General features: G+C 33.8%; 1 protein-coding gene across 1 annotated transcript; it reads right to left on the reverse strand.

Annotated features, from left to right (window-relative positions):
- Positions 1-11,129: 11,129 nt before the first annotated feature.
- On the reverse strand, positions 11,130-13,374 carry LOC107921520 (L-type lectin-domain containing receptor kinase IX.1). Its single transcript, XM_016851366.2, has one exon. The coding sequence runs from the start codon at positions 13,372-13,374 to the stop codon at positions 11,317-11,319; it is 2,058 nt and encodes a 685-aa protein (XP_016706855.1). The 3' UTR covers positions 11,130-11,316.
- Positions 13,375-15,546: the final 2,172 nt, after the last annotated feature.

A 15,546-nucleotide genomic window follows, 5' to 3' on the forward strand; every position in this document is an offset into this window, starting at 1 on the left:
AACCGAAAACCGTGTTTTTCAACACTTTACCACCTTTCCCAACTTAACCACATTTTTAGTATCTATACCAAGTATTTATTATATGTTCAATTAAATCTCAACATATATTGAATAATATCAAAATAATGCATTAATTCACATGTTTACTTACCTCGATGCAACATATCGTAATTTTCCAATTTACTCCACGACCTTCTCTTTTCCCCATTTGAGATTATCATCTCGCCTTTCTTGATCTATAATAGCAAATTTAACTCATTAAATGTTCACATTTATTAAAATAGTCATCCCCCTAACTTTTTGAAAAATTTCAAAAACTTTTGCATATTTACGCTTTTGTCCCCAAGCTCAGAAATTAAATTTCATCTCTTATTCTTATGTTTTATGACATACTGAACATTTTTACCTTCTATGAAAATATCAAATTCTCACTCTAACATACACTTTTGAACATTAATTATTTTTACTAATTATGTCAATTTACCCGTTTTCGCTTAAAATCTCTTAGCATAAGTTGTTTAACATAATTTCTAGCTTCATATTCTACCATAAAACAGCAAAATAAACACATTTCACCTATGGATATTTTTCCAAATATGAACCCTAACATGAATTATTGCTAGAATAACCTAAATTAAGCTACCAGGACTACAAAAACGTAAAGAACATTAAAAACGGGGCTTGGAATCTCTTACTATTGAGCTTGGTAGCTTAAAAACCCTAACTATGGCTTCCCCCTTGCTGATTTCATTCACCATGAAGAAGATGAGCACATTTTGCCATCTTTTTTCCCTTTTTAATTCTTTTAATTACTAAATCACTAAAATGCCCCCATTAAAAAATCTATTTCACCCATTTCTTATGTCTATTTTTGTCCATCAATTAACTAATGGTCTAATTACCATATAAGGACCCCCAATTTATAATTTCATAAAAATTAGACACTTCTAACATGTAGAACTCAACTTTTGTACTTTTTTACAATTTAGTCCTTTTGACTAAATTGAGTGCCCAAACGTCAAAATTTTTGAACGAAATTTTTACGAAATTTTTTCGTGAAATTGTAGACCATAAAAATATAATGACAATAATATTTTCCCTCATCGGATTTGTGGTCCCAAAACCACTGTTCCGACTACGCCCAGAATCGGGCTGTTACAGTTAACCCTAGCGTTAGACACTTCTTATGGTGGACCAACACTTATTTTTTCATTCACTTGTGTTTGATTAGGGTTTTCATTAACCCTAGACTCAACTTCGTCGTCTGCTTCTATTTCCAATAGTGGGTTACTCTGAGTTCCTACCACCTCTGACTGTTTTTCCTATAGCTTTGTTTCCTTGCGATTAGCTCTCACAGTCTTTTCTATTTCTGAATCGAACATAAGAATTCTTGGAGTAGATCTGGTCATAAGCAAAAGAATAAGTTTAGTACGTTACCAGTCCCCGGCAACGGTGCCAAAATTTGGTGTGTCGTTGAAAGCACCAAAAATAACCTATCCCTAAGAAATAACGAAAAGAATAGTATAAGGGAAGTAGGGTCAAATCCTCAAGGACTAGATTTCTACGACTTCTTATTCCTCGAAATCCTGGGCACAGTCATGCCCAAGAAAAGCAGTGTACTTAGGAAAAAACATAATTAAAAATATGGACGAGTTGAAACTGTATAAATTGAAATTGTAAAAATAAACAGAATTAAAGAAAGGGATTCTTCAATTTGTGGAATTCTAGCCTTCGGTTATCTCGATCCTTATTTGGTTCAATCCTAGGCTTTTAGGTGATCCCTCTCATAACAGAATAAGCCAGTTATAGTGGCAGAGAATGCCTACGACCACCAGCTCCACTTAGATTTTAGACTTGCGATTTAGAGGAACCTGACTCTAACCAACCGTCACTTTTGTAGGGCTGTTTTACACTAGATCATCATTTCTTAATGGTGAATGCCACACCATTTCGTCTCTTGGGCTCGACAACTACTGATAAGTAAGTTAGTAAACCAACTGTGCAACCTTCCCGAAACATACAAAGCAGCCGCATTTGCACAAGATGAAAAGATCTCTTTTGGAAGGACATGGGTGGAAACGTCAATCCCGTAATGCAGAGAAATGATGAATACTCGTTGAGAAGGCTAAGTGCAGGTTCTGAGCCTCATAAACCTTTTTTGGGGAATCTCGATAACCTTTGGCTAGATGAGTTTAGTGACTCATGCTTTCAGGAAAAGAAACACAAGTGTAGTAGAATAAAATTTTATTGGAAAGGGAAAAGAAACAAAAAGGCTAGAGCTTTAGAGGAAAGGAGCCTTTTATAGAAAATGATGAGTGAATATTCAAGTCACTCCATCCCCTATTTACAGTACATAGAAAACCTAGTTTGTTCCTATTTAAACTCTTAAAAGATAAATAAAAATATAATTTGAAATTAAATCTAATAATATCATAATAATCCTAATAATAATCCTAATAATAAAATTCGAATTTAAATAGAGTCTTCAGTTCATAAATCTCTTCTTTGAATTTTTGCCCTTGCACTTTGTATTTTTAGCACCATTTCTTTCCTATTTCGCATGCTCATCCATTTTGTCTTTAAATTCACGCTTTTTTCCCTCAAACTTCTTTTACCTGCAATTTAGTCCCTACAAGATAAAAAACCATAAATAGCCCAAATTAGTAGGATCATACTCAAAATAAAAAATGTAATTAATACATAAAAATATGTCATTTCAGAGTATTATCATGGGAGAACAAAGGGACAGCAATAACAAGTTATGGAGAAGAACTAAATTGAAAATAAAACTATAAATGGGGGTTTTTAGGTTGAATTTTAAAATATGGTCTAATTGCCTCTTACAAACTCTAAGTTTTGACTCTTTTACAAATCAGTCATATTTTCAAAAATAAATGTATTTAAAACTCATTTTTAGAAATTGATTTAATTTTGTAAAAGCCATAGACGAAAACATTTTTGGTTATCATGCTTGCAAAATTCCAAGTACATAAGAGCTAAAGTTCATATTTAACCCTCGAAACTTTAAGCCCAATTTTGGGGTGTTACACGTCGAATGGTGTATGAGCATGGGGTGATGCAAATGATGCAATACAAAATTGCCTACCCAAACCATCCGCTGCACACCACGAGTTCCTAAGAACTTGTCTGCCAAAATCCAATGAATGCGAGCAAAGCTCAATGTGGTAAAACCACTAAATGAACATAATTGCAGAAAATCTGCCATTTAATAAATAAATGCGATAAAATCGCCAAATATCCTCAAATCTCCTGTGCAATGCATTGACTACAAATAAATGTAGACTTAATATGCCATCGAATCTCCACAGAACTTCTCTGTTAACCATAATATCAATCTCACCCCAATACACATGCAATACGTCATACAATCTCATACATAGTCATGAATTCAGTACTTTCACATTTCTTTGGCATGATCAACATGCCCTCATATTATTAAATACTTTCAATAAATAGGATCATTTGTCCAACTTTCATTTCACCATTATGATGGTGTCGTTCACTATATCATAATATCATATAATTATAATTCTTTTATGAGTGCATGTATAACAGTCTTTTAAATATTTTATAGCAAATCATTCATACAAATATATCATGCGTAATCAACTAATCACCCACAACAATATCAATCACACAATTATTCAGTCATTCTCACATTTTTGTTAACATGCCAAATAGTTAACACTCAAAACGTACCTGGTTCGACCGCTTACAATTTAATTACTTAGCCACTTAGCAAAGCCCGACCAGCAAACTTAGTCATCAATTAAATCATTTAAAAATAATATTAAAATATTCAAGTTAACAAGTTAGGACGCACACCTTATTTTAAGTTATATTACGACACACTTGTGAATCTCGCGGTTTCTCTTTAAGACTTTATAACGAACCTAAATTAAAAATCATCATTTAACTCAATTAATATAGCACTTAAACAGCCCCAAAATCCCCTTTTATGGTTTCAATCCAATCATCACAATTATATCGATTTTTCAGATCCAAACTAGTTAGGTTTCTTACACTGGTTTGATGCGAATTGCACACGTGAATGTCTATGAACTTCAGTGTTAATGTAACAGCCCAATTTAGGGCTTAGTCGAAACAGTGGTTTCGAGACCACAAATCCGAAGAGAAAAAATTTATTTTTACTATATTTTTATGGTTTAAAATTTCATAGAAAGATTTCGTGAAAATTTTGTTCGAAAATTTTGACGTTAGGGCACTCAATTTAGTCAAAAGGACTAAATTGTAAAAAGTGCAAAATTTGAGTTTTATTTGTTAAAGGTATTTAATTGTTATGGAATTATAAATTAGGGGTCCTTATGTGGTAATTAGACCATTAGTTAGTGATGGACAAAAATGGACAAGAAATAAGTGAAATAGGATTTTTTTAAGTAAGGGCATTTTGGTCATTTAGTAAATAAATAGAATTAAAATGGGAAAAAGATTTAAAAATGGTGTTATCATATTTGCTTGCTGTTGAAACTTGAAGGACTCCATAGCTAGGGTTTTGGCCTCTTTCAAGCTTGATTGTAAGTGCATTTTAGCCCCGTTTTTAATGTTCTTTGCATTTTTGAGATTCCCATAGCTCGGTTTATCTATTTCTACTGTTATTTTGAGCTAGGGTTGAAATTTGAAAAATTACCCATGTGTGAAATGTCTGTATTTTGATGTTTTATGGAAGAATATGAAGCTAGAATTATGTTAAACAACTTTTGCTATTCGATTTTAAGTGAAACCGAGCAAAATAACATAATCGGTAAAAAAATTTAATGTTCATAAGTAAGAGTTAGAGTGAGAATTTGATGTTGCCATAGAACGAAAAGTGTTCAGGATGTTATAAAACATAAGAATAAGGAATAAAACTTAATTTCCGAACTTAGGGGCAAAAATGTAAATATGCAAAAGTTTAGGGAAAAATTATAATCTTGTCAAAAGTTGAGTCGAGGATTATTTTGATAAATATGAATATTAAACAAGCTAAATTTGCTATTATAGATCAAGAAAGACGTGGAATCAACCTCAATAAGGGAAGGAAAAGATTGTGGATTGAATTGCAAAATTCATATATTTTGCACCGAGGTAAGTAATATGTAATTAATACATTTTTTATAACTATTTCTGATATTTTGTTATAATATATGAGAAATGCTTGATTATGAAATAGTTATATAACAATTAGAAATTTAGAATTTATAGTTGAATCGATTAAAATCTGCTTGAATTGTGGATATATCATTGACAAGTAATAAGTGAAGTAGTTGAATTGAATTATTAAATTTGTAAATCCTTGAAAAGTAAGAATCTCTGTGGGACTGTCGGAATAAGAAAGGCTTGAATAAAGTGACTATAAACACGTGTGTAGTACTAAGTGCAGGCTACTACGTGTATCGATAGATAATGGTTACATGTGTAGTACTATGTGCAGGCTACTATGTGCACCGGAAGGCTTTGGTCACGTGTGTAGTACTATGTGCAGCCTACTACGTGAACCAGAAAGTTTGATCACATGTGTAGTACTATGTGAAGGCTACTACGTGTATTGAATGATAATAATTACACGGGTGGTACTATGTGCAAACCACCGAATATTCGCTATTATACCGACGTGTTCAATGGGATATGAGCATTGATAAACAAATATGAGTATGTGATTGAAGTTTGAAAATTTGCTAAAGAGTAACTGGAGTGATGAAGTTTCATACTGTGCTTACAAAATAAATTGTTGTAATCTTATGTAAATGAGTGAAATTGAAACAGAACAGATTCGAATAGTGGAAGTGATGTTAGTTTGAAAAATCACCAAAAATTTTAGAAATTGAGTTATTGGTTTAATGAGATATGGAATTAAACCTTAATGAGTCTACTTTCATATAAAAGAAGCAGATCAAGCAAAAGAGTTGTATATTTTGACATATTTGAATTTTAGTGAGACAGGGTCGGATTGATTTCAGAATCCCCTGTTCTAACTTGGAAAAATCATTAAAAATTGTAAAAAAAATAATTATGAGATATAATTTATATCCTTAGAATCCTTAATGGGTATATTTTCAAAAGAAACAAACAAAAATATCATTCGAATTCTGTACAGTGAGATAATTCATTTTTAGTGAAGAGAGATCAGAGATGTTGAGCAGTGAAACAGGGGTGACTTTAAAGAATAAACTGTACTAATTGGCCAAGTAAAAAATTCTGAAAATTTTATGATAAGACGGTATATGAGTCTAGTTTCAGGGAAAATTTACGGAACTTAATTTGGAGTTCTGTAGCTCCAGATAAAATTAATTTAGTGACTGTGATGCAGAAAAACAGTTTGCTGGAATTTGAATAAATATCAAATTTATGGTTGATTAAAATTATGTTATCTATGGAAACATGTTTTAAATTTGTTTATCAATTACATACGTACTTACTGAGCTATATGCTTACTTCTCTTTCTTTTTTTTTGTTTTATAGTGTTATAAATCATCTCGGAATTCGGACAGAGTAGGGGATCATCCACACTATCTACATCTTTTGGTATTTTGAAACCAATATTTCTGAATTATGGCATGTATAGAAGACTTAGTTTTAATGTGATGTATATATATACTAATTACTACTTAGCTTAAGATTTTAATGTATATTAATTGATAGGTTGTTTTTTTTAAAATGCTAGCGAGGTTACTTTGAATGCCCGTGAATGATTTAATTATGTTTAAGTATATAGCTATATTAGTTGAAATATTGAATTGGTTTGAGATTGCGTTTTGAAAATTTGTAGGAGGGATTAGACATTTGTAAAAGGGATTATGTCAAAAATTTTATATAAAAAAAAACTCCGATTGTATGAAAGTATGTATTTTATGTTTGATAATATTTTTTACCCTGTTTTGGCAATGAACACGGGTAAGAGGTGTTACAGTTAATTTGGGGCATTTAAGTTGGCATCTAACACATTTAAATATTGCAAAACCAATACCTATTCCATCTTTAAAAACTTTAATTCGATCAATTAACAATTCCCCCAACATCTAAAGCGAAACTACACACTATCCCATGATCAACCACACTTACGCTTCCCGAATTGTGATATCTAAGTCGTCGAATGATCAAGATTGATTTTTCCTAAATTACATATGGTTAAAGGCTGATTAGGAAGGGTTCAAGAACCCAAGATATTTCTTGAAATAGACGTGAAAAATTAAAGAAACAACAACCCCCTTTTGTGCCTCTAGGCACGGCGCACTACCACCAACGGTTGCAAAATCGGGGCTGATTTAAAACCAAAATTAAACTCACTTTAAAGATTGGAACAATACCCAATAAATCTTTAAAAATCACCCCAATTCAAAATTTGGAAATTTTGGTATTTTATTGAAAGATCCATCAAGAAAAACGAAAGAAAATGGCACTTACTCAAGCAAGAAGATAAGGGCGACAATTGAGTTCTTTTGGGGTATCAATGAAGGCCGATATTGAGTGCTAAAATTTTAGAAATTTTATGATATAATGAAAGCAAGAATAGGAAAATGATGGTACAAGAAGAGGAAAAGAATGGTGTAAGAACCCATTGCAAAAAGAAGAGAAATTGATGGTGAATCTTGGTTTCTTGGGCGACAACACACAAGGGAAGAAAGAAAGAAAAATGAAGAGAAAAGAGGAGAGGAAGAAGGTGAACAGCTAGGGTAGGGAAAAATTGACTTGAAGGCTGAAAAATACGAGAAAAAATTGTATTTACACCTAGGTTTCAAGGCTTGGGCGGCACAAATTAAGGAGAATGAAAAATTTTAGCAAAAAGTAAGCTATTTTGCGAGGGAATGGAATTTTACTTGGGACTTTAATCTGATTCTCATACTTTATACTTTCTTATATTTATTTTAACCACTAGGCTATTTCCTCATTCTTAAAATAATTTTTCAATGTTTATTTTTAAAAACAAGGCATGTCATATATTAGGGTTTGATGCGAAATTTGCAAAATAATAAAAATGGTGCAAGAGAATGGATTTGAACTTGGGTTTCAAGGAACGTTTTATTAACAGTTAACCAACAAACCAATACCTCATTGATTTCCCAAAAACGCACAGATAATCTCAAAAGTTAGGACATGACCACTCTCTCTCAATTCACAAACCCAATTATACTAACCCCTGATTTTTAGCATGTACCAGTTTAGCTGTCACGTAAATTAAATTAATTATTGACATTTAAATATTGAACGCATTATATGTACAAACTTGTTGTACATAAGTAGAGAACATAATTAAAATTAATATATGAATTTGATCCATATAAAAATATTAATTGAATATAGTTTACTGAAATTATTAAAATAAATAGTTATTATAATTCCGGTCAAAGATAAAAAAAATATGGAAGTTAATATTATTTTGGAAAGAACATGGTGTTTTAATGCTTTCCATATGCTTCTCTAACAATGAAAAAAAAAAGGAATTATTTTGTTTTTATTATGTGAAATTTTTAAAAAAATACAATCCCAAAAGTGTATAGGTTACCAAAAAAAGAGAGGGAAAATAGGGTCTAGCAGCCGTTTTTGAAATTCTATCTAAAAGGTTCAAGAGAATTTTGTTGTTCTTTCCTTAACTGGGTGGACTACGTAGAGACTAAGACTTTTTTTTTTTTTGGCTTGGGATTGACATTGTGCAAGGGAATTAGATCGGAAAGGTATATTTTCAACCCTATTTCAACACGATTCGTTCCTCATACTTAGATCTATGGTTGTTGATTGCTCGAATAATTTTTTCCGCTGCACCACGGGACGTACCGTCGTTCCAACAATGGGGTTGTTGATTTGGATGTTGGGCCAAAGGCACGTATTATAGGTACTAAGCTGTCCTATTGTAATGGGGCTTTGGAGAAGAATAGGAAGAACGAGGAGAGCCATGATGATTCAAGATGCTTTGAGACAAATATTGATCGTAGAAGGTTTAGAAAAGTTACGTTATTAAATGAGATAGGTGATGCCCAAAACATAAAAAAAAATGTGCATAGGGCATAAACCAAAGGAGATTCAGTGTGAAAGCCATAAGAAGAGGAAGAAGTGTTTGGTGGCTAATGCGTCAATTTCGGACTCAGATTTTAAGAATCGAAAAAGGGTCATCTTAAAAGCGGCGGAGGAGATATTACAGTTTGGGAAGTTTTCGGTCTCCAAACGAAAGGAGATGAGGAAATTATAGTGAAGGATCTTGTCTCTATCTTGTAAGCCAGAGGAGATCCAGAGTGCGAGCTCAATAATTAAAGCTTTTTGATTGAGTGTGGAAGAGAACCTTGCCTATTCTTTCTTAGAATATTAGAGGTGTGGGTAAGTAAATGTTATGGTGAGATTTGAAGTTATATATTCAAAAGCATAAAGTTGATTAAGAGTCTTAATTGGAGAAGTTTACGTCATAGTGGTTTGAAAAGGTATGGTCTCTCACCTTTGTTGATGTAGGGTGGGATGTTTGTTTTACGGAGGAAGGTTAAGCGTGACAAATGATAAATTGGGGCTGTGTAATGCTTGTATTGGGAAGGGCCAGTGATGTGAATTCATTTTTGATTTGGTTGTTGTACCATATATGCTCCTTGTGGTGTGAAGGTTCATTTGTATATTTATTTTAAGATGTCAAATTTCGTAAGTTCCTTTTAAGATTGAAAAGATATGACCAATTCTTGGGAAATTTTTTTTATGGATTATTGGTTTTTAAGCCTTGAGAGAAAGACAATAATGGAATGTTGTGATGTTCTTTTAAAGGATAAATTCTGATGGTTTTTTAAAGTAAGGGCGGGAATTCTTTTTCCTATTTTCGGAGGTGGTGTTTGATAGTGTGGAGATGGGAAAGTTTAATCTTGTATGTGTGGATGGTAGAGAATCGATATGACTCGTTGTGCTGAATTGTGAACTTACAATCCAAAAGTTGAGTGCTGGTGATCTTGACATAGGAGTAAGTTTTTTTTGGTTTTCAACGTGGTTGGTTTGACACAACCTTAATCAATCCGAGTGAGTTTTTTATATGATCGTAGTTTTCTGTTGTTGATATTATTCAATCTTAATAATGTACTTTTGAAAATTTAGAAGATATAATGATACAAAAAAATTATATTTATTTTGTGATTTTTGCCATTCAATCTTGAATTTTAAGTCTAATGTCACATAATTAAGCTATTTAAATGAATAATGTACCATTAGCATTAAAAAAATGAATAATGTACAATTAACTTTTTTGACCATTTACCGTTTTAAAATTTGAAAAAAATTTCAGTATACGAAGCGTTGACATTTTCTCTATACAGGAGTCTCTAAATTCCACCTTTTTGTGAAATGTTTGTAGCACAGTGGACAAGAGGCATTGCTTACTTCGTGTCACTCATCTTCTAATCAAACCATTGTTGACTTCTCAATTTTTAATGTTTACAGGAACATATTCACGCGCACAGTCATGACCTATCTTGAGGAGGCATTTTAGAAATGTAATCATATTCCGGTGTATCTTGAAGTTAAGTTTGTATTTAATAACAAGTTAATTGTTTTTTGCTAATCATTTGAACCCGATTTAAAGAATGAAGACGTGAAAATCAAGGGGGCTTAATTATGCTAATTTGCTAATCAATTTAACCATAGTCTTGTATGTTTCAATCAGGTTCGTCCAAGGTATATTGTAATTTTGTGACCTTATATCAGCAAAAAAAAAGCTTGATAGAAAAAGTAATGGTTATCATATAAAAGCTTCGATGAAACCAAAGGGGAAAATTAGTGTCGGATAATATAGGTTTAAAGAATGGAAGAACGTAAGACAAACAATGGTGGATGTTTTCTTTGAATTTAGTTTTGTCTGGATGGAGATAGCTGACAGATTGGCCCTTTGTGCATGCTTGGTTTTTACCATTGAAACTTTCTGGTGTTATACGCTCGGACATGCCAATGATGCTTCTCAACGCAATCCAAATGGCGAAAATCACTGTAAAAAATTATCAAGTTTGAGTTTTTTCTTTTACGAAGAAAAATTATGTGCAAAAACAGCCCAAAGCTGATCCTGAGAAAAACGACAGATTGCATTGATTGTTAATATAACAATGGATAAGTTTCCAGAAATTTGATTTCAGCAAGCTTACAAGTGAAATGGCACTGTGAATTCAATTCATTTTCAAGTATTAGAACCAAATTCTGCGTATTCTATACGCTTGGCAAGGCATCCATTTTTCACAATTTTCATAAAATACATAAACTAAAACACAAAGTAACATGTTCTGACTATATTCCATGTATCTCTTTGCTTATATTTGCATGTAATGGAGTTTTGGAGGGGATATATTACTAACTAGGCTTATGAGAACTTAAAAGAGCTTTCCCAGAACCTGCTGCTGATGATGAATATGTATGAGTAGAGCAGCTACTGCATGAACACTGAGTTCGACATTTCTCCGCATCTGTGATCCCTGTTGATGATGATGTGTAGGAAAGTTTGCAAAGACTCATTGGAGGTGCGTAATACATGGGTACTGGTAACTTGGATGGCAAGCTAGGCAATGGAGCTTCAAAGTTTAGGGCATTTATCACTTGCCTAATAGAAGGGCGGCGAGTGTAATCTGGATGGCAACACCATAACCCAGTTGCCATCAAACATTCCATTTGCCGCTCATCAAAAACCTTGCCTAGTCTTTTATCAACAGCTTCAGGAAGTTGGCCTTTTCCATATAGGTCCCAGACCCATTCTAGTAGCCTTACCTTGCTTGGTTCTTCCCTTGGTTCAACTGGCTTTCTTCCACATGCAATTTCAAGTGCCACAACGCCAAAACTGTACACATCGGATTCCTTGCTAGCCTTACCCGTAGTGACGCATTCAGGGGCTAGGTAGCCCATGGTGCCGGCCAAAACAGTTGTTTGTGAACCCAGGTCATGGTCCACAAGTCTTGCAAGACCAAAATCTCCAAGTTTGGCATTGAAATTTGAATCCAACATTACATTGCTAGACTTTATGTCTCTATGAACTACACATTGTTCCCACTCTTCATGAAGATACAATAAGGCCGAGGCCAAACCGAGTGCAATTTTGTACCTTACAATCCAAGTTAACATGATTTTACCTCCAAATAAGTGAGAATCAAGGCTTCCATTAGGCAAGAATTCATAGACAAGGAGGAGTTCACCTTTTTCGTGGCACCAACCAAGGAGTTGAACCAAATTCCTATGTCTCAACCGGCTAATAATCTTCACCTCTGATATATACTCCTTTTTCCCTTGCTTTGATCCTCTTGAAACCCTCTTTACTGCCAATTGTGTGTTGGAATCACTTAATAACCCTTTGTAAACTCCTCCAAATCCTCCTTCTCCAAGCTTCCCTGCCTCAGCAAAACTATTTGTCGCTCGACATAGTTCATTATATGTGAACCTTTTTGGCCCCGTCCCTTTCTCGAACTCATCCTCAATGGTGACATCAAAGGCTTCACCGTCCTTCAGACGTGCCCTTGCTCTCAACATGATGAAGCAAACCAAACCTAACCCACAAGCCACTAGACCGAAACCTACACCCAAACCAACAATCAGCCCCGCGTTCTTCCCTTTCCCACTTGTCTCCAAGCTTGACTGGAAACTCCAAGAAAGAATATTGTGAATCTCAACCTGACGCCCAGTAGATGCTGAGAAACCTATTCTAACCCATTCTGGCAAAAACTCCCTCAAATCTACAACATACGCAAGGCTTGAATTCCCAATGTAGAGTGGTTGATCAGCATACGTTAGAAAAACACTGAGATTTCTTGTGGTAGAGTTGTAAGTCACCCATGCGTTGGCTGTTGATCCATTCTTGATGCTACTTCTCCATGGCACTGTTTTTACTGAACGGATGGAGTTGATGTTGATGGCTACATGATCGTCACTTGGATCCCATATGTTTTCGAAACTATCAAACTCCACAGCAACGACGTTATTGGTGGAAGGGTTTGAGTTAGAGTCAGGATCGAACAGTGCAAGGTAGCCGTCGCTGGAATTAGAAGGGATTTTGGAGTCGAAAGGTGCAATAAAGAAGGATATCCCGTCACCATATTCACTGAGATTGACTGCTTTTATGATGAAGGAGAAATGGGTGGTGAAATCCGTTAGCTTCCCATTACGAGCATCCCAAAGGCGCACCGGTTCATTATAAGAGGCTCGTCCAGTGCTACCTGTGAGAGTGCCAATAGCAGCGTTCTTGGTGAGTTGTAGAACGTTATATGAGGAGAAAGCATCGCCTTCGAAGTGAATGTTTGGTGTGTTTGGATTGAAACTGGGGAAGTTAAAGGAAAGTGGCTCGGCATAAGCGATTAACAAAAGAAAGGAAATGAAGAGGTTGATAAGAGGAGAGTACTGGTTTTGTTTTGCAGAAGAGAGAGCCATTGTAGATAGGCATAGAAGAGATCAGCGAAGGTGACAAAGGGTTTTCGAGGCCTATATGAGTAGTTCAGCATATTTTTATTTCTTATAAATTTTAATTAATTAATTAATTAATTCCTCTGGTTCAACGATCGGCATATATATATAATTAATTAAAAATTGAAGCTGCTAATATCACAAAAGGGGTCAACTTTACCTAAACAGATGCATATGTATACAAATTCAAGGCTCACCAAACTGCAACAATTGGCCTGCATCCTGACCATTCAAGGCGAGTTTTGGACAATTCTAAACAACTTTCTAGGGAATATTGAATCCTTTTGTCAAATGTAAAGCCGACTGATCAATTTGCTTAGACGGCATGCTAATATCGTATTCGGCTAATATTTTACAAATTTTCATGTTATTATGGGGGCTGCGATCCCTTACTTTCATTTTATTTTATGTATTCTAATTTGACATAAAAGATATTAACAAAAATAACTCATCGAAAACAAGAAAAATTTAGAAAAAGAAAATTTAAGCATCAATTAACTACATCTAGTTAACGGTATCCACAAATTAAGTTAGCTCAAGCCAAGACTCAAATGTAAAAGAATTTTTAAGCCAGTGCTCAATCCGGTCTATTCAGAAAGCTCAAATCATTGTTTAAAAAGTAATATAATGGTAAACATATATTATTTTATATTAATATTTATATATTTTAATAAATAAAATTAATAAAACATTTTAAATTTATTTAATTTAAATTTAAGTCAGATTGACTTAAAAATAAAAAAATCGTTATCTAAATTTAACTCAAATTAAACCGGGTCGAACGAGCCACTCAACTCATGAACAAGCATTCCCCAAGTAGCACTCTTTTAAAATATTAATAACTCTAAGTTATAAATATTTATTTGTGATGGGTTTATGATTAAATGCTAAAGTTACATATTTTATGTAATTAAATTGGTTAATTTATGAGAATGCACCACTAATTTTGTCATATTTATTGAATTTTGTGCAGAAATACAATTTGGGGCTAAATAGAAGAAAAATGAAACAATTGGGCTAGATTGAAGAAAGAAGCAAAGAAGGAGGGTGAGAGCAGAATTTTTCCAAGAATAATTAGCTGAAATTGTTGACTTAGTGGGAGATTATTTTGGGATATTTTTTGTCATGGAATATTTTTTTCCTTAATTTTCTATGACTAGTTGGCTCCTAATTTAGTAAATCCACTAGTATAAATAGAGCCTGTATTGATCATTTATTCATCAATCAAAAGTATTAAGTTTTTATCTTTCAATTCATTCTCTCCTTTCTCACGTAGCATTGTTGTTTCTTTAGTTTCCTTTCCTTCAAATTATTAATTTCCAGTAGCCAACCACCCATTTACCTTTACTTTCAATTCCTAAAATTTCCAGCTTGTTACCACTCATAATTTACAATTTCTTTTTCAAATTCTCTTTTCATTCCCAATAGTCAACCACCCCACTTTAATATATTTTCCCAACCCCCATAATCAATCACGTCACCCATCTTTTCACCCATTTACCTTATTTAATTTATCAAATACCAACACGCCCCAAACCTTAGCCAACTAAATCCATTTTCAGCTTTAGGTCGGATTTAACCTCGTCAAAACCCGTGAGTTACGAACCCGAGCGATTTAACTCCTAAATTTCCGTACTTATCATTTCTCCGGATTAAGAGTATGATTTTGTCAGCTCATAAAGTCAGATCAACACTATGTCAAAAAGACGTCGTTTGAGTTACTGTGATTAGACATACAGTTAGAATTCCGAAAGGAATGTTTCTAATCGGTTTTCTGTGAACACATTGACGTGCCAAGTGGAGATTGTTGTTTGGTTCCGTCAAGGGAAGTAGTAACCGGATTTAAATGTCCCACATGGTTGAGGGCATTGGTTCGAGCAAGGCTCTTATAGAACGCAAAGCTGTCGGAGTTCTAAATCACGAACGTTTCGTGGTTGTTCTATCGGTAAGAGTTAGTTATTGGACATTCCATAACTAATTTACACAAGGAAGAGTTGGTGTCCGAGGCGTCCTTGGTAGCTATAACTAGCTTATTGGATAGGAGGAGTTCATCTAATTTCGAGGATCGGTTCAAAGACGAGGAAAAGTTCGTGCCGAAGGCTGAGCTTATTCTAATTAATTTTTCTTCAAACTTATTTA

Source organism: Gossypium hirsutum, chromosome D12 (genome assembly GCF_007990345.1).
Source record: "Gossypium hirsutum isolate 1008001.06 chromosome D12, Gossypium_hirsutum_v2.1, whole genome shotgun sequence".
NCBI lineage: Eukaryota > Viridiplantae > Streptophyta > Magnoliopsida > Malvales > Malvaceae > Gossypium > Gossypium hirsutum.